Below are 26647 nucleotides of genomic sequence, written 5' to 3' on the forward strand. Positions count from 1 at the left end.
GTGCAATAATGTTTTTTCTTATTCATTTTAAAAGTATGGCATTTCAGAAACTCTTAGGAAAGTGTGTGCTGTAAGAAGGCTTCACTTCCTAAATCATAACATTCCATTTTGATTCTGAAGGGTCATGAGATAACCAATCTTAAAAGAGACAAGAACAGATGTTTTGTTATGTTTTGTCTGCTCTTGCCCTCTGAAACTTGAGAAATTGTTTCACAAGCTTTCATTTCATTTCAAAACTGCTGCCTGAAATCTCTCCTACAGAAAGATTTACTAAATGATGGTAGGAAAATTATTGAAGTATCCTATAAACCAATTATGTTACAAGGAAAAGGAAGAGATGTGGCTCAGCAGCAATAATGCTGTATTTGTAGATAGGAAAATAGGAAACTCCAAAACAGTGCAAAAAAGATAGAATATCAGTATCCCACATACACTGAATCCCAATCCTTAGAGACTCTCCAGGTAGTCCTCGACTTACAACAGTTCATTTAGTGACCGTTCAAAGTTGCAACCAAACTGAAAAAAGTGACTTATGACCATTTTTCACACTTATGGCTGTTGCAGAATCCCCATGGTTAAGTGATTTACACTTAGAGGCTTGGCAACTGACTCATATTTATGACAGCTGCAGTGCCCCGGAGTCACGCGATCCCCTTTACGACCTTCTGACAAGCTAAGTCAATGGCAAGACAGATTCACTTAACAACCATATTACTAACTTAACAACTGCAGTGATTCACTTAACAAATGTGGCAAGAAAGGTTGTAAAATGGGGCAAGACTCACTTAACAAATTTCTCACTTAGCAACATAAATTCTGGGCTCAGATGTGGGCATAGGTCGAGGACTACCAATGGTGCCCATGGAGAAAAAGAGCTAAATACCTCAAGGCAACATATCGTAAGTACAGATAGTCCTCAACTTATCATCACAATTGAGCTCAAAATTTCCATTGGTAAGCAAGGCAATAATTAGGTGAGTTTTTATCCCTTTTTACGACTTTTTTTTTTTTTTGCAAAACCTGTTAAGCAAATCACTGCAGTCGTTAACTGAATCATGTGATCGTTAAGAGAATCTGGCTTCCTCTATTGACTTTGCTTGTTGGAAGCTGGCTGGGGAAGGTTACAAATGGTGATCATATAATCACATGAGCCCAGGACATGCAACTGTCAAGTTGTCTCGAGTCCTTCCATGTTGCAGTTGTGATTGCGTAATATCTTGGCTATTGTGAAGAGAGGCAGTGGTACATTATCTTCTGAAATAGTCATCTTGGGGATTTTAGGTAACTACTGTCCAATCACTAACCTTCCTTACTTAGATATGATTATTCAGAAAGAAGTGTCGACCAATGTCAACAATTTAGAATAAGCAGATGATTTATGCCCTTCTCAGATAGAGCTCATATCTGGATACAGGGCAGAGACTGCATTGATGGTTCTCTTGGATGATTGATGCCAGGACTCAGTTGGGGAAAATGCTTCCTTCATGCTTCTGTTTGTTAATCTCTTCAAGGCAGGCAAACTCAAGAAACAAGACCCGCTTGGACTTCTGCAAAGGTCTTGATTCCTATTACGGTAAGGTAAACAATCTTGAAAGCCTGCAAAGGAATTCTCCACTGTAACTTATTCTTAACACAATTAAGATGGCAGTCTCTTTCTTACGTTTTCCCCTTCTCCTGGACTCAAAAACCTTTATTAAATTTATATATCACTTACCTCGCTATCCAAAGCAATTCTGGATGATTTACAATACAATTAAAGTATCAATATAAAAACAATTTAAAATTACAAAAATTAGGAACAGACTAAAAACTAGGGGCTGGAGCAATGCGGAGGTGATGCCTCCTCTGTCACTGCACCAACCACCTCTATTCCTATGCCACATAGCCCTGTTTCCAGGATCTGTGAGACAGCACATAAATTAGACCTTTTGAGCAGCTTTCAATACCATGAATTAAGGTATCTTAATGGACCAAATCGAGGGGTTGGGGATTGGAATCATTTTACAGCAGTTCCACCCTTCCTCAGTGAGTTGTTTCAGTCTGTTTCAATCCTGGCTTCTGCAATGTGGGATGCTGTAGGGCTTGGTTCTCTTTTCTTGTTTTTCAGCAGCTATACAAAACAGGACAGAATGAACAGAGAGCTAATTTGGTCTAGTGATTAGAGCACTAGTCTACAAACCAGGAAACTTGAGTTCTAGTCCCACATTAAGCATAGAAGCTGGCTGGGTCACTTTGGGCCAGTCACTTGTTTTCAGCCCCATTCATCTCACAGGGTTATTGTTGTGGGGAAAAGAGGACGAGGAAGAAGTATTAAGTATGTTCACCGCCTAGTTATTTTTTTAAAAAAATAATAAAGGCTGGATTTTTTAAAAAAAGTCTGTAGTAAAAAATGTTGGGAGAGATTTTGAAGTGTGGCTATCAGTCCACTGATGATATCCAACTTTATGCCACCACTCCAGGTTGTGGAGGTGATACTGTTGATGTCCTGTCCAAATGTCTGGAGGCTGTAAGAGCCAGGATGGATAAAAACAGACCGAAGTGGAACTCAGTTTAGACAGAACTGTTGTTTATACATTGGATACTTCTGATGACACCAGCATCATCTCAACATGGGCAAAAGAGCATTTGGGGATTTTTCTGGACTTATGACTCCTGCCTGAGTAGCAGGTAGAAGCCATGGCTAGAGGTCCTTTGCTGCTCTTTGAAATATAACACCACAGTACAGGAGGAATTAGGCTCCAATAACATATGCCCTCATTGCTACCACAATGGACTACTATACCACACTTTACATAAGGAGGCTCCTTAAAAAGATTGTGTGCCATCAAGTTGTTTTGATTCCTCATGACCACATAGCTAGATTTTCTCCCATGGTTTATTATTAACCTGTTCTTTCAAGTCTCCCAGCCATGCAGATATCACCAGTGTAACTGAGTCTATCCACCTTGCTTTTGGTCCTCCTCTTCTTCTCTTTCCCTCCACCTTTTCTACCACTGGAATCTTTTCCAGAGAGCTGAATCTGCAAAATGTGTTGAAAGTAGGATAATTTGAGCCTACTCATTTGTGCCTCAAGTGACAAGTCTGGATTGATTTGTTCAATGATTCCTCAGTTTGTTTTCTTGATTGTCCATGATACTCGAATCTTCTCCAACATCAAAGTTCAAAGGCATCAATATTCTTCCTATCTTTCTTCTTTAAAGTCTAACTTTCACTACCATAGAGGATCACTATGACTCCCAGAGTTTTGTAGGTATAATCAGATCAGGGCATTTGAATATCTTTTCCAAGATCTTCATGGCTGCTTTGCAGAGTCCTGGTCTATGTGGCATATTTCTGAGTAGCTACTCAGTAAATGTCCAGAATGCAACAGCCTCTATACTCACTGGCTCTCACAGCTGGAAATATATAATATTGATTCTGCAGCCCCTGCATTGTTTGCCAATTAATTTCTAGGTACATTTTAAGGTGCTTGCATTGATTTATAGAGGTATTTATAGTTTGGCATTGGGTACCTGCAGGACTGTCTATTGTAGCTGGAATCAATCTGATCCACTTCCGATCTTGCACTACCGAAAGGTGAGAAGGGCTGAAGTTAGAGGATTTTGCTTTTCTGTGGCAACACTGATGATTCCCAATACAGGTCAAGTCAGCATCCTTCTTGTTGATCTTCAGGAAGATTTCAAAAATAGATTTATTTTCATTTAAGAACCATGCCACCTTTTATTTCCTTTTGTTTCCACATTCATTATTGATTTTATTTTGGGGCTTTTATTATATTATCCTTTGATCACACTATGGAAGCTTTTACACTTTTACTGCATGGAAGCTGACAAGAATCATATTGCAGTGGTATATAAGTAAAATAAAAAAATTACTATGTGGAAAGGTAGAAATGCCAAGTCAATTTTTTTCTATAATCACAGAGTTTCCTCATTCTTACTCATTACTCATGTCTACCTGGATCCGTTTCAGTCGGGTTTCAGGCCCGGGCCGGGTACAGCACGGAGACGGTATTGGTCGCGTTGGTGGATGATCTCTGGCGGGCACGGGGCTGTTCCTCTGTCCTGGTCCTATTAGACCTCTCAGCGGCTTTCGATACCATCGACCATGGTATCCTACTGCGACGACTCGGGGGGTTGGGAGTGGGGGGCACTGTTTTACGGTGGTTCTCCTCCTACCTGTCGGATCGGTCGCAGTTTGTGTTGACTGGAGGGCAGAGATCGGCCCCCAGGCGCGTCACTTGTGGGTGCCCCGGGGGTCGGTTCTCTCACCCCTCCTGTTCAGCATATACATGAAACCGCTGGCGAGATCATCTGTGGTTTTGGGGTACGGTATCATCAATATGCTGATGATACCCAACTTTTCATCTCTACCCCAAACCACCCAAACGATGCCCTCGACGTGATGTCCCGATGCCTGGAGGCTGTGCGGATCTGGATGGGGAGGAACAGGTTCAAGCTCAATCCCTCCAAGACTGAGTGGCTGTGGTTTCCATCATCCCGATTTGTACATCTTGTCCCATCTTTGATGATAGGGGGAGAAATTTTAGCCCCCTCAGAGAAGGCTCGCAATCTGGGAGTCCTCCTGGATACGCGGCTTAGTTTAGAAGAACACCTGACGGCCGTGACCAGGGGGGCCTTTTACCAGGTTCGCCTGGTACGTCAGTTGCGCCCCTTCCTGGATCGGGATGCTCTGTGCACAGTCACTCATGCCCTCGTCCTTTCTCGCCTGGACTACCGCAATGCTCTCTACATGGGGCTGCCCTTGAAGAGCACCCGGAGGCTTCAGCTGGTCCAGAATGCGGCCGCGCGGGTTGTCATGGGGTACCTAGGTGCTCCCATGTTACACCCCTTTTAGGCGGCCTGCACTGGTTGCCGGTTGTTTTCCGGGTGCGATTCAAGGTATTAATTATGACCTTTAAAGCACTCCATGGCTTAGGCCCAGGGTACCTGTGAGACCATCTACTGCCACCAGTAGCCTCCCACTGTACAGTGCGATCCCACAGATTTGGCCTCCTCAGGGTGCCGTCGGCCAGACAGTGTCGGCTGGTGACCCCCAGGGGGAGAGCCTTCTCTGTGGGAGCACCTTCCCTCTGGAATGAGCTGCCCCCGGAGCTTCGCATAATCCCTGACCTCCGGTCCTTCCGACGTGCCCTAAAAAGTTGGCTTTTCCAGCAAGCCGGCCTGGCCTGTTAATTTTAACTTATTTTAAATGTATTGTCTTTTAAATTTGGTTTGTTTTTTTGGATATGGATTTTTTTTTTTTAACTTTTGGGATATGTGTTTTTTAATATTGTACGCCGCCCTGAGTCCTTTTGGAGAAGGGCGGCATATAAATCCGAACAAACAAACAAACAAACATTTTTTACACAAGCACCACCTCCCCGTGTTGTTTTAATGGTCTGTTTTTTAAAAGAAAAAATCTTGTGAAAGTTTACTGATTTGAGAATGGATATATGTATGTAAAACTGCTACAACTCCACATATTCAGAAACATTTAAAATCTTAATGTTCCTTAATTATCAGGAACATTAAGGAGTAGAAGCAGTGGTAGTATAATAATGAATTGCTAATATTCTTATAAACTGAAGATCTCTTATTAGCAAGCACCCTGTGAAATAGATACAGTTCCAACAGATGACCTGTTAAGTATCCACATATGCAATTATCCTTCACACCTACAGTATAACTGTTACATACAGCTGCCCACTTAACAATTAGCTTTTCACAATAATTGCAATATAGTTAGAACTAAAAGATTCAATATGCTCAAAATCTGCCCTTGAGAGTCGATTCATTTGCAACAGAATATCTCAGGAATATGTTTTTTTAAGAGTCAGTACCCGGAAATTAAAGAAAGTCAGAATGAATGATTTATTGCATCCATATACATTGAGCCTGCAATACATGTATTCAAAATAACATCTATTAACTCCACAGCAACAATAATTGAACTAATTTCAATATATATTAAAACTGTAAGATGGCAAAACTGTCTTATTAGGATATTGCCAACTCAGAATAAAAAGTGATGAAGTTGTTGTGGTAAACATTCATTACACATTTCTGTTGAAAAAGCAGCCATACAATTTTTTAGCAATTCAGGGAATCCCCGGAAACTAAGTTTAGTGTCCTATGATAAAGCCATCTTCGCCTCCCCTCCTCTCCCCCCCCCCCTATAACAATTAGGAGGAAATGTTATTTAGGTTTTTAAGAATATTTCTGGAAGCTAGAATGTTATATGTATGAGCAAACGAGAGAGAGAGAGCTAAAAAGAAAAAGAAAACACTGCAATTCCACTGGCGTGATTTGCTAAAGAGCAACTCTCACTAAAACCAGTGGGGTTCACTTAGGGCACAGATGCGCTAAAATCAAGTTTGTCTCCCCCAGTGCTTCTATGTAGGATCCTCCCCTTCCTATACCATATAGCCATTTTGCCTGTACCTCCCATTCCATCTTCTCCATCCACACATTAGTCCTTGCCGGTGTCCCTCGCACACACGTACACAACAAAACACACCGACCCGCCTCCCCCCTCCCCTCCACCCGCCCACAAGAAAAGACGCAAATACCCCGCCTCGCCTCGCCTGAAGGAACTGCAGCTCCCCGACTTACCCCCTCGGCCGGTCTCTTCGCAGCATCGGTAACCTTAGCAACCGCAGGTGCGGCAGCCATTGGCCCGTTTAACAGGAGGCCGCGCCCAATGGGGATCCGAGCTGCGGCGCGCTCCTCCAATCTGAGCGAGGCATAGGGCAGGGCGCCTTGTTGATGTCTGACGAGGGGAGGAGGGCGCGAGGGGCGGGAAGAAGCGGGAGGAGAGCCTGCGAGGGAGGAGGAGGAGGGAGGAGGAGGAAGAATTTGTGCTGCTCGGCTGTGGCACGTTAGTCTGCCTACCATGGACACCCCGGGGTAGGGCCCTTCCCGGCGGGGCGGCCGCGGCCCCTCCGCGCCCACAAAGACCCAGCGCCGGCAGGGGAGGGGCTCCTGGCTCAGTCAAGGCGGTGAGTGACCCTTCCCGGCTTCTCTCTATCATTTTCTCGAGCGGGGAGAAAAAGCACCGGAGAGGCTGCGGGGTGCGAAGAGCAGCGGGGGGCTCGGAGGGAACGGCCTGCCGGAGATCCCGCTGAGGAGGTGGGAGTCTCTCTCTCTTTTTTTTTTGTATGATCCTGCCTCCCTCCGTCCGGTCCCCGCCGCTCTTTTCCTTGCCTTTTACCTGCCCCTCCACTTCCTCCTCCTGCTTGGATGGATTAGCTGCCTCCTCTCTCGCCTCCTGCTAACTTTTCCTCCCCGTCTCTCGGGTCTCTGCCGCCCTCCAAGCCCCACTTTGAAAAGAAACTTGTCTAACTCCCAATAATCGTGCCTCCTCTAATGAAGCACATTACTTCTTTTCTTCTTCTTCTTTAGTCACTACCTTCCCTGGCTCGCCTGCGCATTACTTATCCGTTTCAGTCGCTCTCGCGGTTGCCGTTTTAGTCCCCCCCCCCCTTTTATTCTTCCTTCCCACAGTAGTGCATCCTCTCGTTGTTTTTTCCCTCCTGTGTCAAAATGATAAATCTGCTTTACACTCTAAATATTTGTCTTCTCCCTTTTCTCTGTGAAGAGAAACTAGTATCCCCCTTTTTTAAAATCAACTTCCTTTATTGCAGATTTTTTTTATTCCTGTCTCCTTTGCCCTTGCATATTTGGATCCCTGTGTTAAATAAAATACTGTACCTTTCTCCTAGGTTTTACTTAGCCTTTTCTACCTTTGCGCTTAAATGCTGTCCCTCAGAATCGTCCAAAGCTGCCTCCGTAAAAACTCTACATTTTTATATAGTATTATTTATATTATATAGTAGTATTTCTCTCTCCTAAAGCTTCCTGTCCCTTCTCTTTAAGTGAGGCTTACCTAATGCCCTTCACCCAGTGAACAGTGTTTTAAATGCATTGCTTCCCCTTTTTAGCTTTGTCCTTGAATTAAAATGAATAGCTTATGATTTTTGTGAAAATGGTCACGCTTTATCTTACAAATGTTGCATTTTGTTAGTTTAATCTCTGGGTTTTTTCCCCCATTTCTTAAACCTCCCATGTTACTACATAAAAACCCTTTCAGTTTTTCCCTGGCTATTTGCATGTCTCTTAAATGTTTTTACAAGCTCTGCTCCTTCCTTCATCTCTGCCTTCTCCCAGGTTGCCACTGTAGAAATTTTCTGCTTCTTTGGTCTTTTTCTTTTCTAAAGGGGCTTATTCCAGTCCTCTTGATTCCCTATTAGCGAGTTTCCCCCCCTTTTTGGCCCTCTGATTCCTTCTCTCTTAACCTGCTGAGCCTCTCCTCACTCAACCTTGCCCAGTCTTGTATTTTCTCTCATTTGCTTGTTAGAGCTACTTGCAACCCGGTTGGGGGAGCAAATCCACAGAGAGCTTTTAGCATGTCTTCTCTCAGTAGACCTCAACTACTGCCCCTCTGCAGTTGCCCTGTAGGGAGAAGACAAAAAAAAGAGCAATGGGGTAATCTAGCTCTGGCTACATATTTGAGGAGTGTAACACAGCTGTGTGTGTGTGTGTGTGTGTGTGTGTGTGCATGGAAGCTGGTGGTGCTCTGGACAGATTAAGAGGCAGGTGTGTGCCTGTGAGTTTTATTGGTTGGGGAGGGGGAGACTCTTGTTTGTTCCTGGAGCTTTCAGATAGGGCAGGAATGTGAAGAATGCCTTGAAAGCCAGCTGCAATAGATCGGTTCCTCTTGTCCAAGCTTTCAAAGGTCACCGGACCATCTATCTAGCAGCCAGCATCTCTGACTGACTACTGCAGAAATGTGTGGGAGCACTGTCTGTACTACATTTATTACGTAGGATCAGGTTAGATTCTAGTGACAATGCTCTATTACTTGAAGACTGGTTTTGAAGGCAAAAATGATTGCTGTGTTGCCTATCCCCCTTAGCAAGGGTACTGCTTGCTTAACCCCTCCCTTTCAAATGTATTTATGCCAAGTTTTATTCTAACATAATCCAGTGCTGTGGCATTTTTTTTACATGTTTCGAAGCAGAGCTTTGGAAACTAAGTGCTGGGGAAACTGTGGGAGATTCAGAGAGAGTGGATTGAGGGAAAACATTAAATCTGCATTGTGCTAAGGAACGTTTTATGGCTTTTTTTAAATATTAAATGCCGTTGTCAGAAAATTAATCTGCATGGTATCTTTGTGGAGCGCATACAGAGCATTAGAACCTCTTCTTGTTAATACTAAGCTGCAAGTACCCCAACCTCTTATAATACCTATCAGATTAACCAATAGAGAAGCTGTGTTTTCCTAATGATGGGCCAGAGAGAACTGTCTGGTACAGCTAAATTATTGGGCATGTCAATTACCATTTGAAATCACATTGAAGAGCAGTGGGACAGAACAATTGCCAAGATATCTTTTTCCCAGGTTTGCATCTAATAATTCTGTGGATTATGGCTGTTCATCTATTTGAGTTGCCAACACCAGTTAATTTAATAGGGGTGGTGGTGCTTGGGTCGATATCTTAGGTTGGAGGAGATAAAAACACATTGAAAAGTTTGAAGCAGAATAGTTTAGCTGTAGGTGAAGGGGAATCATCTACGTGTCTGGACATGGTCTAAAAGTAGACTTTTTCTGTTTGTCTTTTTTTAAAAAGCCTGGCAGATGAAAGGAAATAATTACAATGCTTCAGTAATGAAGAAACTACAGCAGTAGCTGCCAAAGCAAGTCCCAGAACATATCATATAGGCTGTTGTTCTGACATGTTTGGGGCAGTTTTTATAAATAGGACATGGTGAATTGGCTATTACATTTAATTAAAAGGTATCTACTCAGAAAAGTTAGACAGGGTGTTCTGCATCTCAGCAGGTATTGCAGTTATTTTGATGAAGTGATTATGTTTTCAAGCTTTAAAAGGTTTGCAGTGTCACATACTAAATAACATTTATGGACAACTATTTTTTATTGAAAATAAATGTTGCAAAATATTTAGAGGGATATCTGCTTTGCTCAATACATAGTGATAATGGCAATGTGTTTTGTTAATGATATATTCTGGAGTCTTCTTTCACATGTAAGGTTTTATAATTGATATGTTTGTCTTCTGAGGAAGGATCACAAGTGCCAGCACATTTAAATGGATGTTTACAATAGTTATATAGAATTAGTAAAGGGAAGCAAAAGATTTGGCAAACAGTATGTTCTTCCTGTCTGCTAAAGACTAAGCATTACTAAAATGAGATAAAATATATATATTTAAAAAATTTAGAACCTTGAAGCTTTTTCAGCTGCAGTGATTACTAAGATCTTTTAAGTACCCAAATATTTTTATAAATTATAAAAATGTAGCATCTATATGTTGTAATTTCTCAGCTCAAGGTGGCATATGTAGCAGTCTGCTCTAATATAACCCTAGGAACAAGAGTACTTAAACTGAATGATGGCAATTTAACATGTGCAATCAGATGAAATATACTCTATAACTGGGAAATTAGCTGAGGGTAGAAACGTATTTAACATAGTACTAAGTCACTGTACTGCACTGTTAAATGTATGTATCGCCCTCCCCTTTCTCAGATTATTTGATTTTTCCCTTTAACCATCCTCTGGTATGGTTACGGCAATTATGGAACCTGCAAAAATCAGATAAAACTCTGTATATCTTGTAACATCCTACGACTTCTCAAATCTCCTTATACACATTAGTTACTCTAACCAGTTTATTTTGGCAGTAAGGTAGCATCAATCCTCCTTCCTTGTTTCCTTCTAAGATCCTTGTGACTCAAAGGCAGTCTTAGAACCTTTTTGTAGGGTCATTAATAAAGTTCCTAAGTACAGAATATATTTAATTTTAAATTGCTCTTTATTTAAACATTGCATTTAAAGTAATACTTGTGAATTCCTATTCATATGATATAGGAAATAGAATTTTCCCCAGGAGGAAAATGATCTGAAAATAAGATTTGTATTGTATGAACAATCGAATAAGAATGTCTCTATACTGAAAGGTAAAATACATTCTTGGGAAATAGTTACATTAATCTGTAATATAGTAAACTATTCTTTTTATCCTAGGGAATAATATTGTCATAGTAGATATAATACTAAAAGCTGAATAATCAAGCAGTTTCTCAGTCACTTTTTATCATTCATCACAAGGGTTATTTTTATGTACCTCTAAAATTAAAAAAAGAAAAATCTACCAAGATACATTGGTTGGGGTATGTTGATTGTAGTTCAATTACCTATTCACTTAAATGTCAGAAGAGGCTATCCAATTGTGATTGGAGAGGATTACTTTGCTCTGGCTCCTCTTTTTGTGTGTGAAAGATTTGTATCATTCATGTCTTTTTTTCAGGCTGTTATAACTAGCCTGAAGAGTGAAAGCTAAAATGTGTGCAGTTGCCACTGAACTCAATGGAAAATAGATAGAGGATGAGAAATGACAGAAATGGAGAGAAAAGGGGAGGATTAAATGGAATGTGAAAAGGCCATTTAAGAAGAGAAGAGAAGAGAGAGATTAGTCTACGTATGGACTGGTAGTTAGATGGTACAATGAGAATTATGGGGGGAGGTATCTGAGAAATTGAACATCTAAGACATGGTTAGGCTAATTGGAAATGCAAAGTAGCTGAGGGGAAGAATGCAGAAGTCTATAACTAAATTTAGTATCTAGATTTGGATTTGAATATTTACAATTTAGAATTTTCAAGGCATCTCAAAGTCAATACACAAAAGTAATGCAATAATGATCTATTGACCTGGGCTCCTCCTTAACTGCAGTAATAATAGCAACATTTCCTGTTCAGAGGATTAGCCTAGTTTAGATACTCTTAGTGACAGTTTGAAGTTTTTGATATGTTTAATTTGATTACAAACTAATATAGTATGGTGAAGTAAAAAAATATTGTGAGAACAAATCAGGGCATATGGAATTCTAAGGTGATGCAAAAAAAATTGGAATGGAATGGAATAAAAAAAAATATTCAGGTTGACTCGTGGGCATTTGACTGAAGTATTGACCAGGCCAAACCCAGCTTAGCTTTTGAGCCTAACCAGGTGCTGCCACCTACTGAAATTATAGAGGAGACCTAGGAATATCTTTGGAGTAACAGGGTGTTCCATCATCAAAAAAATGTAGAGTGGGTATTGCTAAAAAAATGGACACTGACTTGGATTTCAAAATGCAAAATTATATATAGGTATGAAGGTATATGAATTTTTACAATCTTTATTGAATAAAAAAATAAAAGAATAATCGGTGATAGTACAAAAAAAGTACAGTATACATGTATTTTTCAAGGACCAAAGTGAAGTAAAACATTTTAATCATAAATTTAAAATTAATTAAATGTGTACAAATAAGTTAATTATGCCATCTTAAGAAATAAAAGTAGGTTCAGAGTTACATAAAGGAAAAATAAAAATGAAATCAGAAATAAAGATAGAAAAGTCAGTAAAAACTTTTCCAATACTGATCAAAAGGTTTCTTAATAAATTGTTATATTTTTATTTATATGCTCTGAATAAATTTCTAGTAACAAAAAACTAAGGTTTCAGTTCAAACTTATTCTCATCCATGGAATTTTTCCCAAGCTCTCTCTAAGCTAATTTCAATAAACTTAGAGAGAGCTTGGGAAAAATTCCATGGATGAGAATCCTCAAGGGGAAAACAACTCAAGAAGCTTGGGAAATTTTGAAAAATGAAATTACAAAAGCCCAGTCTAGTACAGTACCAATGAAAAAGAAAAATAACAGCTCCCAAAAGAAACCAGCATGGCTGCATAAAGAACTCTCTGACAAATTGTCAGACAAAAAGGATAAGTATAAAAAGTGGAAGGGGGGGGGGGACATAACTCAGGCAGAATATCAGCAAGTAGTCCGAGCCTGTAAAGATGAAGTAAGGAAAGCTAAGGCTCAAAATGAAGAAAGGCTTGCCACAAAAGTAAAAAATAACAAAAAAAGCTTCTTCCAACATGTTAAAAACAAGAAAAAAGTTAAGGAAACAATTGGTCCATTGCTGGGAGAAAGTGGCAAGAAGATGACAAGCAACAGGGAGAAAGCAGAACTATTTAACTCATGTTTTGCATCTGTCTCTACACAAAGGAATAAAACAGTCCAACCTATCAAAAACAGCACCACAAAAATCAGATTAGGAACACAAGTTGAAATAGGGAAGAAAATGATAAGTGAGCACCTATCTACCCTAGACGAGTTCAAATCACCAGGACCGGATGGATTACATTCCAGGGTTCCGAAGGAACTAGCAGACAAGATCTCAGAACCACTGAACTATATCTTTCAGAGATCCTGGAGCACCGGGGAACTGCCAGAGGACTGGAAAAGAGCTGATGTGGTTCCCATCTTCAAAAAAAAGAAAAAAAGATTCAGGAAACTACAGACCTATTAGCCTGACCTCAATACCAGGAAAGATTCTGGAAAAGATAATCAAGCAACGAATTAGCAAACATCTAGAAGCAAACAAAGTAACAGCCAAAAGCCAACATGGGTTTGTCAGAAACAGATTATGCCAGACTAATCTTATAGCATTCTTTGATAATGTGACAAAATTAGTGGACCAGAGGAATGCAATCAATATAGTTTACTTGGACTTCAGTAAGGCATTTGATAAGGTAGACCATAACCTACTACTAGATAAGTAGAAGAATGTGGGTTAGACAGCATCACCACCAGATAGATTCGTAACTGGCTGACCAACCGCATTCAACGTGTAGTCCTCAATGGAACTGCATCTTCATGGAGGGAAGTATGCAGTGGAGTACCCCAAGGCTCTGTTTTGGGCCCAGTATTCTTCAACATCTTCATCAATGATTTGGATGAGGGAATAAATGGGGAACTCATCAAATTTGCAGATGACACCAAGCTGGCAGGAATAGCCAACACTCCAGAAGATAGGCTTAAGATGCAGAAGGATCTTGACAAACTTGAACATTGGGCACTATCTAATAAAATGAAATTCAATGGTGAAAAGAGTAAGGTTCTACATTTAGGCAAGAAAAACGAAATGCACAGGTACAGTATAGGTGGTACCTTGCTCAACAGTAGTAACTGTGAAAGGGATCTTGGAGTCCTAGTGGACAACCATTTAAATATGAGCCAGTAGTGTGCAGCAGCTGCCAAAAAAGCCAACACAGTTCTAGGCTGCATAAACAGAGGGATAGAATCAAGATCACGTGATGTGTTAATACCACGTTATAATGCCTTGGTAAGGCCACACCTGGAATACTGCATTCAGTTTTGGTCACCAAGATGTAGAAAAGATGTGGAGACTCTAGAAAGAGTGCAGAGAAGAGCAACAAAGATGTTTAGGGGACTGGAGACTAAAACATGAAGAACAGTTGCAGGAACTGGGTATGTCTAGTTTAATAGAAAGAAGGACTAAGGGAGACATGATAGCATTGTTCCAATATCTCAGGGGTTGCCACAAAGAAGAGGGAGTCAAACTATTCTCCAAGGCACCTGAGGGTAGAACAAGAAGCAATAGGTGGAAACTAATCAAGGAGAGAAGCAACTTAGAACTGAGGAGAAATTTCCTGACAGCTGGAACAATTAATCAGTGGAACAGCTTGCCTCCAGAAGTTGTGAATGCCCCAACACTGGAAGTCGTTAAGAAGATGTTGGATATCCATTTGTCTGAAACGGTATAGGGTTTCCTGCCTAGGCAGGGGGTTGGACTAGAAGACCTCCAAGGTCCCTTCCAACTCTGCTATTGTATTGTATTATTTTAAAATGTTTTGAATAATTGCTTGTACTTTTTTTCAGGACTTTTAAGATATTTTAATTTGACCATTACATACTATAAAATATTCATTTTGTATAATAACACATCAAGCATTTTCATTTTATTTATTTTTGCAATTAATGGAGTTATGTACCATTAGTAAAATATTTTGTATCTATTTTATCTTAGTCATAGCATTGGGTAAATTTTATTGTGATTTTCCATAAGTTTTCCTAGCTGATGGGAAAATAAACTAAAACCAAAGAGGGAACAATAAAAGGCAAAAAAGGGGGGGCAAAGGGATTTGTATAATGGCCATATAAAAGTAATTCAATTCTTGAACTTATTAAGCATAGATTATATAACAACATATTACTCCATCTTCTCATTTTAGAATATAAAAATACTCCAAAAAATGATATAAACATTTATTTTCAATCTATACTTTAATATCAGGATTATACATTTTTTTCATCTATATAAAATAATTCTCTTTGCAAAACTCCAAACAAGAAAGATCCAGAGAGTTTTTCACAGAATGTGAAATTCCAACTTTATTTATTTGAAGAATCTATATGGCTATCAATCCCATATAGCAATCCTAGGCAATTCACAATTCATAGCAAAACCAATAAAACTATGTACCCTTCCCACAAAGGCAACATAGCAACCAGTAGAACTGAACCTCCTTTCCCTAGTTCAACTCCATCCTAGTCATACGTTTGGGGGAAGAAACAGGTCTTCACTGTCTTCTGGAAGGCTCAAAGTACCGGCACATTGGACTAGATGCACAGTTTGGACCTTTTGCAGCTCCCAGATGGTCTTCAAGATGGCCCCAAGTGCCTTGCAGTAATCTGATTGGGAAGTGGCTATCCATATTTTCTTAATTTGTTTTCCAAAATTACATATTCCTATTCTTCTACTTTTCATTCATATTACCAATGCTAACCTTTTGTCTTATTGTTTTTTTAATTTTATGCAAAAGTGAATTGTTTGTTTATTTATATTTCATATTTCTTAACCATCTATCTTCTCTGCATTGTTAGTTTTACTTGAAATACAGTAACTCTTAGAGATCTTATTAGTGTTATATTAAAAAAAAGTTGGGAAGCTATGAAATACAGAGAAAAGTAAAGCTAATGAAGAATGTAATGGAATAAAAGTAATTGTACATAAATTATGTAACAATAAACTTTAGTAGATGTAGACTTCTTTTAAGTTTATTTGAATGGTGCTCTCTATACTAAACAAATGCAGTAAACTTGACAGTGCTGAATTCCTAATTTCTTTTAAGTTGGAGGGATTGCATTTTTTAACAAGGTTATATGTATGTTGTTATTTATTGCTCTGTTTATAATGTATAATATCTAACAGTACATGCAATATATGCAGGAAGTCTGCAGGTTACAAATCTCCCACTTGGGAAAAACTCCTAGTTACAAATAGGCTGCCTGCAGTACTCAAAATGCCACATGACTGACTGACAACAAGATCCAACTGAAAATGGTGGATGCCCAACTGGCAATGAGATCTGTCTCAAAATGGTGCATGCCATTTCCTCTCACAAAACAAAATAACCACTGAAGTTACGCAGTGTTTCCATGAGTGTCCCAAAGTAGTGCGTGCTTTTAAAATACATTGCATAGCCTGTTTTCAATGGTTCCTGAAAGTATGGCTTCAGCAGCTCCTCTTAAGGAAAGAGACAAGGATCCACCATTTTGAGTACATCGTTTTCCCAGTTTTCTCAGATTACATAGTGAGACAGACATTTGACCAAATAATCTTACATACAGATTCGAATTAAAGATAGACTTAGAAACAGAACTGATTCTTAACCCAGTGACTTGCTATATTTACATTCTAAACTAAATTTACATGAACTAAATAAACTAATTAAACTAAAGATCAACACATTTTTGTTATGGTATTGTGCTGTTCAATAATCATTCAGGTTATTGACAGTCTTACTATTTTACTTGTGATTTAAAATTGGACTGTAATAATGTCTTGATGATGCATTTTATTTAGTATTGTTCCTTTATTGTGGGTGCATGAAAAATGAAGCTACTATGACTTGAGGCACTAGTTCTCTGATTTCAGCAGGGATGATTGTTCAGAATACTTGACAGTTACAAGATAGGATGTTTGCTGTTGATGGAATATGCAACCAGTGTCTCTGAAGAACTAGATTCCAGAAAATGAGTAAACCAAATAGGTAACTAAGTCAGCATAAGAGTTTTTGTAATATTTAAAATACATGATACTCCCAAAAAACCAGGTGCTTGTTAAAACCAGGAGAACAGTGTTTTTAATGGAAGGCACTCTTGCATTTCCCAGTGGTAGGCAATGCCTATGATAATGGGGCTAGCAAATTACCCAGTTCCCTTTGCTGTCTCCCACAGAAACCTGTAGCAGCAACCAGAACATTCTCCTTATGTAATGGTCATGTGCATATAAGTTTCTCATATTTAACCATACAAGCATCTAAAATTATGAGGTGGAAAGGGCAGGTTACTTTCCCTTCGTTACCATTAATTTACCTCCTATTTAATTCCTGATAGCCAATACTATATAAGGGAATTGCCACCACACCTTTTGTGGTTATTGCCATTTGACTTCCATTACATGTGATGAAGTAAAAAAGCTGGAGCTATCATTGGCAGTTCTCATTATTTTACTGTAGAGTAGGAGGAGAAAAGGGTAACAGCAAAGGTTCTGGCAAGTGCTCTTCTTTCAGCTCAGAAAAGAAATGAAACTCCGAATAAAACTGAAGCCAGCCTTGCATAATTTGAATTCTGTATGCTGTGAAATTAAAGAACCATAGCAGTATGAAGGAGACTGGTCAGAATCATAGTGGTTGAAGTAAAAGTCAACCCTGAAGAGGGGGTGGTGGTGATAGAGGCAGGAATCACAAGGCGTAATGTATAATGGACAGGAGGGGAGTGACCAGGTGAAGGAGAGACTTATTTTCTCTATGTTGTATAGTAGATTTGAGCCATTTGCAGTTTGGGCTGTCACTGTGACATTGTAATCCAGCAGTGGCAGTTTTTCAAATGTAGTCTAGGTGGAATTTTAGCTAATTTCATTTATTAGCTTGAACTAATCAATCAATTTCCATTTATAAAATGTTCAGGCATCTAATGGAAATTCATTTATTCTGTATCATTTATTTTAAAAGCTAGCCTCTTCCTTACTTGAAAGAGATCTTAGATAGTGAACCAAAGGAATACTTTATAAAACAATAACTATTTACTGTCAAACCACTATTACTCGGGCATTCCAGATGGGCATGAACAGCCATCAAAAAGACTGTAGAATATACATGGTAGAGCTCATAGGCTGATGACTTAATTTGTCTATTTCCTCAAGTCCCAGCCTACCTCCCTTTTTTCAATTGCAAATTGCACAAGAGTCATAGATGTATCCTAGGGTAAGACAATCAAAGCTGCTTTTAACATATTTGTAATCCAGCATGTGGCAACACCTATCTGAATTAGCTGAGATTGAAAAGCTAAGCAGGATATAGAAATCTCCAGGAAATATCAAGGCCAGAATGGGAAGTTTAATAATAATAATAATAAAAACATTCTTGAAGAAGAGGGTGGACCCCTCCACACACACATACACACGATCTTTGAACGCCCAGGAATTGAACCCTAGCATGCTATAAATATGCAGTTGCATGAGGAGAGTGGAAACCATTATGGAAAGAAAAAACTAACCTTCCCCAACTCAGCACTTGTCTTTTTGGCTGTAATTCGGCTCTGTAACAGCTTTCACTGAACATCTAATGTCACCTGGTTAAGGGGTCTAAAGTAGTATCTTAGTAACTAGAGATGCAGAGAGGAACATTTGAAAGCAGGGTATTTTTAAGACAATGAGATCCCAAATCATATTTTGCTTTGAAAACCAGAATCTTGACTTGAATCAGAAAAAAACACTAGCCAGTGCCATTTAATTAGCATCAAACTTGTTCTGCTTGTCCATCAGCTTTGTCGCTTGGCTGCTTGCAATTGGGTACACAGCTGAAGTAATGAAATGCGCTCCATGTTTGTTTCTTTGGCTGCACACGGAATAACTTTGAAACATTTTAAACCAGTTGGATTTTTCTGAAGTTGACAAAATTGCTGTGTATAGATTTAGAAAATACCTCTTAAGTTTTTTTTCCTTTTAATCATTGTTTGTTTAATAGGTGTTTGCGAAAGTTGCTTTATTTGTTCTGGAGCAGATATATTGGTCTAGGTTTAATGATATAGTAGAGTTATGTCTATGTTTTCATTACACGGCATATAAAAAAAAAGAATTCAGCCAGCAAATCTAAAGTTAGATTTAAATTAGAATGATACATTTGTTTCAAAACATAGTCAAATGTCATCAGAAAAAAAAACACAATTATATATCAATTGTAACATTTTTGGATTGTGCCATCTATAGTAGAATAGGCACTATATTTTAGGGGACGGGATAATGTAGTGGTAGAATAGAAGTAAAAGTAGAATTTGCATGGTAGATATAGATTTGTCAATCCTTTTCTTTATAAGACAGTCAAAAGATTGTAATCACTACTAATAGAAAACCCAGGTTTTATTGACTATAATTAAGCACTAGTGTCAGTTTAAAATATTTTCTGAAAATTTGGGCTCAGTGGGGACTAAAAATTATTCCAGTTTCAAATGTGAATTAAATGTAATCTAATATTGGATCTGCAGTAGTTCTTGCCTTTTAGGAAAATAGTATACTCATTCATAAACCTTGGATTATTCTAAAGGTGATTACTGATGAGGGCAAATCACCTAAACATTCCTGATTAGAACTTTTTGAATTTTTTTTTTGTAAGCAGTTGGCTACAATCTCTGATCTGAAAGTCTGAAATTTTGAGATTATACTTGCATTTGTCAAGATGCCAACTGAGCAGAATGTTTAACTGAAATGAAGTACTGACTTTTTACCTCTACCTATGATAATCCTCCAATAGCTAGCGCGTAAATGTGGTGCAAGTATTATATTCCTGCTGGTGATATAGAAGTGCACTGTTTTTGCTTGATACAGTTTCTTATAACAAAGTACTCGGAGTCTCTACAACCAGGAAGTGACACATTTCATAATTACTCACTGTTGAATTATTTATTTCTGTGATGGAATGTTTTCTGGATTCCCACGAGAGAGGGAATGCCTTCCTTCCCTCCTAGGAATCAGGACAACATTTCATCACACTTTCCTTTTAATATCTACCTGCCCTACACTAAATCTTCTGAACTTTTGAGTATATAAAGTATTTTGATGATTGGTTTCTGGTTAATAAAATATAAATTAAAGAACTGAAACATATTCCCCAGGCTTGTTGGCTTCAACACTTTTTAAAAGTACTTCCTTCACGGGTTTCCTAATCAGTGATGCCTCGATCAGTGCTTGAGAAAATTTTAATTGAATCTCAGATATTTAAAAATGACAGTGACGTATTTCACTAATGATATAATATTACCAGCACATTAACATTTCTGGGTCATCAAAGGTTGTATCAAATTACATTCATCTCTTGATAAAATGGACCTTACTGAAAAAGATGAATTTTTCACATCAAACTAAATTGCTGGCAGTTTCATGAATAAAGCCTTATAGTTTTCTTGGCACTTAGGAAACGAAGGGTGAATGGCAACTAATATACCTAGGTATCCCTTCTTCCCAATTTTTCTTTAGGGAACATCCATGTCATTTGTTTCAAAATGCGCTTTTAAAAGGGTTCAGTGGAAAATTATGCAGTGATAGTAGTTAAAGGAGGAGAAAGAGGAGAACAATATTTTAAAAAGTAAACGACACAAAATAAGGTCAGTAGCAATGCCTAGAAAAGGCAGATGGAATGTCATAATACACTAGAGCATGTCAGCTATACCCTCTCCAAGTGTCCCCAATGTACTGGCAAATCATAATGGCCTGGGGAGTTAGCCAGTTATGAGTGATTGAGATGAGAAGCTTTCTAAAATCCCATGCTATAGCAAGTATAACAGAATAACAGAATTGGAACGGACCTTGGTGGTCTTCTAGTCTAACCCACCCACCCTGCTGGAGCAGGAAACCCTATACCATTTCAGACAAATGGTTATCCAATCTCTTTTTTCAAAATCTCCAGTGTCAGAGCACCTACAACTCTGGAGACAAGTCATTCCATTGTTTACTTATTTTCACTGTCAGGAAATTTGTCCTTAGTTCTAGGTTACTTCTCCCCTTGATAAGTTTCCAGCCATTGTTTCTTGTCTTACCTTCTAGTGCTTTGGAGAATACGCTGATAGCCTCTTCTTTGTGATAGCCCCTTAAATATTGAAACATTGCTATCATGTCACCCCTAATCTTTCTTTTCCTTAAACTAGAAATAAGTTTTAGTAGACAGCCCAAAGCACAGGCATCTGAAGGACCTCAGACTCTGGCAAGTAAAGATCCTAGATCCGCGATGGCGAACCTATGTCATGTGTGCCAGAGGTGGCACGTACAACCCTCTCTGTGGGCATGCATGCCATCGCCAGCTACTTTTCTGGTTTCCAGTGCGAAAAAGCTGGTCTTCACAGGCACCGGAAAAATGGCCCCAAAAATGGCCAAAACCACCCAAAAACCAGGCTATTTTGGAGGCATTTTCAGGCTATTTTCAGGCCATTTTTGGAGCCTTTTACGGGCCATTTTTGGGGGGTCAAACACAGCCTAGAAAATGTCCCCAAAATTGGCTAAAAGACAGGCCAGCTGGTCTTTGGGTTTCTGGCGCACGCGCACACACATATGTACATGCATTCTGGTTTGGGCACTCGGTGCCGAAAAGCTTCGCCATCACTATCCTAGATGCTAGCTAGAAGGAGGAAGAAAAATAGGAAGATATGTTCAAAATGAAAACAAAATCCCTTGCATTTTTTTAAAAATGAAAACTAATAAAAGCCTAACCTCCAAGGGTAACTTGCATCTCCCTGGCTCTGACTGATTCTATCTCACAAGTTGAATCAAAAACGTGGAAGTTTGCCACTGTCTTCTTCCAGGATATTATTTTTTCTCTTTTTTTAACATCACATTCTAATCTGTTGTGTCCCATCCAAATGCTAACCAGCTTTGACTCTTGTGTTGTTTGGGTAGCTCAACTTTGCAAGTTCATGTTGTCTTTTCTCCTTCCCTCCCCGTGGACAAGGAAAAACCCTGAATTGGAGACTGAAAAAGAAAATAAACTATGGTACCCATGGAATCTCTTTAGAGAGTTGTGTAACTCTATTGTGTTATTTTATTTGGCTTCATTATATTTGCATTTTTTAAAATTGCAATTTTTAAAAAGCAATCTTTGTGCAGAAAACTTTTAACATAAAATACAGTCAGTTATTTCTAGAAAACCCTTAAAAACAGATTAGGAGAGAGATGTTAATCCTTATGTTGTGAAACATATGAAATTGATACATTTGAATCATGTAGCATTTTCCTGAAGCCTTGAGTATGACAGTTTTCTTTGAATTAAAAATATAACTTAAGTATTTTTATTTTAAAATAGTTCATATTACGTTTGGTGGATTTACTCCCCAGCCAATATAGATACAGTGGTGGGATTAAAAAATGTTTACTACCAGTTCTGTGGGTGGGGCTTGGTGGGCAGGCCATGGCTTGGTGTGCGGGGCAGGGAAAGGATACTGCAAAGTCTCCATTGCCACCCCACTCCAGGGGAAGGATACTGTAAAATCTCCATTCCCATCCCACTCCAGGGGAAGGTTACTGCAAAATCCCCATTCCCTCCCGATCAGCTATGACTCAGGAGGCAGAGAATAGATGGGGGCGGAGCCCGCCAGAGGTGGTATTTACCGGTTCTCCGAACTACTCAAAATTTCTCCTACCGGTTCTCCAGACATCCAGCTGAATGCCACCTCTGTATAGATAGTTATTTATTTATTTAGCGTATGATGAATATGGATTGTAACTACAAACTATAAATATCTTCTAGCTGTACATGTCTTTCACAACCTTAATCATGCCATTCAGAGGGCTAGTACTTGAAAGAGATAAAGAGTCAGGGTCACAAAATTGTTACATGTGTTTTCTTACCCTTTTTTGTTCTCCAGTTATTGTTTTTCTTACTATATTTGTTCATCTTTTCAGGAAAATATTTTAAGGCAAATAATTTTAATTATGTGGAATTTATTTTTATATTGAAATTTAATATAGATTTAATGCTTGATGCTTTGGTAATGTATTTAGCTGAGATGTTGCTTTATTTAGAGGAGGCTTGGTTGCTTAGTTACCTTTTTCTTTTAATGGAAAATCTCCAACAATAATAGTTGCTCAATATTTGCCAGTTCAACAGTGTACCCCAGAGTATCCACATTTTCATAGAAAAGTTTTATCTTGAGGTATGCTAAATGGCAGTCCAGTGTATATAGTATAAAAGGCAAGACTGGAGAAAAAGGAAACTTAGGTCATTATCATATCATAGGCAGAGCAATCAATTTCAGGGGTGAAAAAAAGTATGATTCTTATTCTTTGTTTTTTTTTTACCATTATCCAATCAAAAGAAATTTACTCAATATAAACCAATGAAATCATTAGCTAGTGTAGATTATCTTCTGACTTTCTCACAGGATATTAGTAATTTAGAAGAAGCTGATGAAGACTGAATTTAACTGCACTACACTAGGAATCTGAATAGTTACAAACTGTGGCACTAACTTTACATGTTTTTATATGCTGGTAAAATAATTTGATGCATTATTATTAAGAATTGCTGGTCTTATTACAGAATTGTCATGCTGTGTTCTAAGTAATACCTTGACATGACTAAAACACATTAAAATGATGAATTGCTTCTTGAGTAGATTGGAATGATTTCTTGAACTTATTTATTAATAGTCATTCAGTGAGGACATTTATCAAAACCTATACAAATTGAATGTCAGTGGACTAAATTTACTCAATCTCTTATTAGGAACCTATGCTAAACAAAACTGGTGTTTTCTCCAATTTATCTGTTTAATAAATGATTGCTATGTTGGCATTATTGTTTGAAGTAAAATGACTTATACAAATTAGTGTATATAATGCAAGCATGTTTTTAGGTATACTAAATGGAGATTTAAAATATTTGACATTTTAAAATTTTGCACTTTTTTTAAAATGAAGCATTTTTAAAGTGGTGAGGCTGACTGATCTGCCAAAACTACTTGAATGGTTTCCAAGCTACGGCTTCTATTTGCTGTGCCAGCAGGAACTTTGAATCCAGGAGAACATCAAGATTGCACACCGATATTTTTTCAGAGGAAATGTAGCCTTGTTCACAGCAACAGATAGTACCTCCATGAACCCCTAGGGATTCTATACCAACAGCAACTCTGTTGTATTGGGATCAGCCCCAACCTGTTTTTCCCGTGCAAGCTTTTAATTGCTTATATGCATTGGGATTTCTAGAACATCCCCACCTTGGCCTGGGTCAAGACGTAAAGCTAGGTATTAACAATATAGATAATAATGAAGCCCAAACCAATAGATTGGCTCCATTAGTGGCCTCATGGAGATATCATATAGGATGAAGGAGAGGACTGAACCCTATAGTATCCCATCAGATTTATTAATAGTGTTAATGAAAAAGATCTTGGAATAAATGATTGGTTGTAAAACGAACGTAAAACAATAATTTGATATAATTGCCAGTTCGTCCACAGAAGCATTGTTTCTGAATTACAGGAAATAATTTCATTTTATACTGTGTTGGTAAGACTCCAATTCTCAAGTATTGTATCCAGCTCTGGACATCAGATTCTGACAAATTGGAACAGTTTTAGTGAAGGACTGTTGGCATATACATGGGGTTTGAAAGTATTGAGAAGAGATGGTTTTGAGAAGAGAAGATGAGTAAAGGACAAGTATGCCATCAAATGAGATTTAATTTCTGCTGACTATGGAAAAATGTTTATTATCATGATTAAGCATATTTGAAAGGAGTGTGTATGCAAAATGTTTTGAATGTGAACTATTTCAGATTCGAAACGCCTCATTCTGAGTTGTAAATAGCTTGTTTCAACTGTGAAATTGGTTGTTTGCAAACATTTTGGAGCTGTTTTGATCTCAAAATGCAGTGTTTTGAATTTAAGACTGTTCAATTAGTAATGCTTTGCACTTCCCTGAAAGAATCTCACAGAAAAGATATTGAAAACATTTCTGATCAAACTATTTTCTATTCAAGTGTTACAGGAAGGCCAATTCTGATTGTAAGTTAGAACTTTCCCAGTAGTAATAACGTGTTTTCCCGAAAATAAGACCTATCCCAAAAATAAGCCCTAGCTTGATTTTTAAGCGTTTGCCTAATTTTGTCCCCAAAATAAGCCCTAGCAAAGGGGATGGGCATGGTAGCCCAGGAGGTGACGCGTGTGCGCCGATGGTGGCTGGCAGCAGCCACAACCCATGTAGCACAGGTGAGTTGATTACCTGTCCAAGCAGGAGGCGGGGGAAGGCACTCAATCCAGATGCACTCTGCGGGATGTGGGAAAGCCAACAGTTCATGGGCTGGAGTGGCAAAAAGTCGCAGGATGCTCATCTTCACATGGCAGCAGACAGAAGCCGAGGCCCGGGGGAAAGACAGGCGATTTGGATGTGCTGCATGAGCTGCGGAAAATCTGAGAGTCAGTGGGCTGGAGCGACAGGAAACTGCGGGAGGCTCATCTTCGCATCTCTTGGGTTGCCTGCTGCCTGTGTGGTGCATCGGGATCGCCTACCTCCCCACCAATGCCTCTGCCTCTGTCTGCTGCTTGGACAGGGAATAAACTCACCTGCGCTGCATGGGCTACGCAGACCCAGAGTGCGTCGACCAAGGGACTGGCGGGCTCTAGCGGCTGCCAGACACCTTCAGACCCTGCATGCTTGCCGCCTCTTGTGCATGGGCACCCAGCTGGGCTCATTACCCTGAAACCGTGTTTCCGCCAAAATAAGCCCTATTGCTGAAAAATATAAGACCGGGTTTTATTTTCGGGAAACTCAGGAACTTCCAACAAAGTCAGTGGGGAAGCCAGTAGGAGGCTGCAAGTGGAAATCATAGGACAATGCTTCTCTGTGGCATTTGCCTAATGAAGGCAACTGAGACTGCTGCAGTTTTCATAAGTGGACACATGATGTGCTTTACGATTGCACCACTTAGTGATAGAGTCATCAGTTCCCAATTACCATTGTTAAGCAAGGACTACCTGTAGCTTTCTGCCAGAGTATTTAATTTGAATTCCCACATAATACAGGAAGTATGACTAGGTGTTTTAAATGATTCCTTTCACATATGATTAGGTCATTTATTTTCATTCTGAATACTCCTCTCATCAAGAAGATATATCCAGAGGCTATGCAGATTCTTCCCTGGATTTGGGCGGAGGGGGGGGACACACCCTCAGACTCATCACTGATGCACAGTTGTGTTCATTCTTGAATCAGAAGGCACTTCAGATAGTCCCTCAGGCCCTAATTACTTTACAAATGGACTATTGCAATGCATTTTATGTGGGCCTATTCTTGAAAACTATGAAGCAAGTACACTTTGTCTAGAAAGCAGTGATGTAGACAATGAAGGGTATGCCACACTATGCCCATGTGACCCAGAGCTGAAATGGTTACTGCTTGGCTTCCAGATGCAATTCAAGGCATTGCCTATAAAACACTTCATAAAATAGGCGATGGCTAAGTTTGCTTATGTCCAATTGTTTCTGGCTGTCTAGTGCAATCAAGCAGAATGGATGCACTTTGGGTCCCTTCAATAATACTATGCCGTCTGTTGGAATTGAGGAAGTGCACCTTCTCTGTCTCGATACCCGCCTATTTGGTACAGCAACTCCCCAGCGATTCACCCTGATGACATTCAGAAAATCATTGAAATCACAGCTGTCCTCCCAAGTTTTAGAGCATACTGCTGGTTAAGCTCTAGGGTACTTTATTGTTATATAAAGT

The 26647-nt window shown here is 39.1% G+C and overlaps 2 protein-coding genes across 10 annotated transcripts in view; one reads left to right on the forward strand and one right to left on the reverse strand.

Annotated features, from left to right (window-relative positions):
• CCDC148 (coiled-coil domain containing 148) overlaps window positions 1–6644 on the reverse strand; it is a 182825-nt gene extending 176181 nt beyond the window's left edge. The window contains exon 1 of one of the 3 annotated variants that reach the window (XM_081948672.1): window positions 6615–6644. Coding sequence is in view for 2 of the 3 variants with exons in the window: in XM_081948671.1 (XP_081804797.1) it covers window positions 6444–6464 (21 nt within the window). In the remaining variant the exon portion in view is untranslated. Of the gene's footprint in view, window positions 1–6443; window positions 6510–6614 lie in introns of those variants that run through there. The other 2 variants (XM_081948671.1, XM_081948674.1) reach the window with 2 other exon arrangements.
• A 186-nt stretch (window positions 6645–6830) lies between these two features.
• PKP4 (plakophilin 4) overlaps window positions 6831–26647 on the forward strand; it is a 145408-nt gene continuing 125591 nt past the window's right edge. For 5 of the 7 annotated variants that reach the window (XM_081948590.1, XM_081948595.1, XM_081948594.1 and 2 more), the window contains exon 1: window positions 6863–7000. The gene's annotated coding sequence lies outside the window, so the exon portion shown is untranslated. Of the gene's footprint in view, window positions 7131–26647 lie in introns of all 7 variants that reach the window. The other 2 variants (XM_081948598.1, XM_081948591.1) reach the window with 2 other exon arrangements.

The sequence above is a fragment of the Natrix helvetica genome (assembly GCF_964273705.1).
Source record: "Natrix helvetica genome assembly, chromosome: 1".
NCBI classification, from domain to species: domain Eukaryota; kingdom Metazoa; phylum Chordata; class Lepidosauria; order Squamata; family Natricidae; genus Natrix; species Natrix helvetica.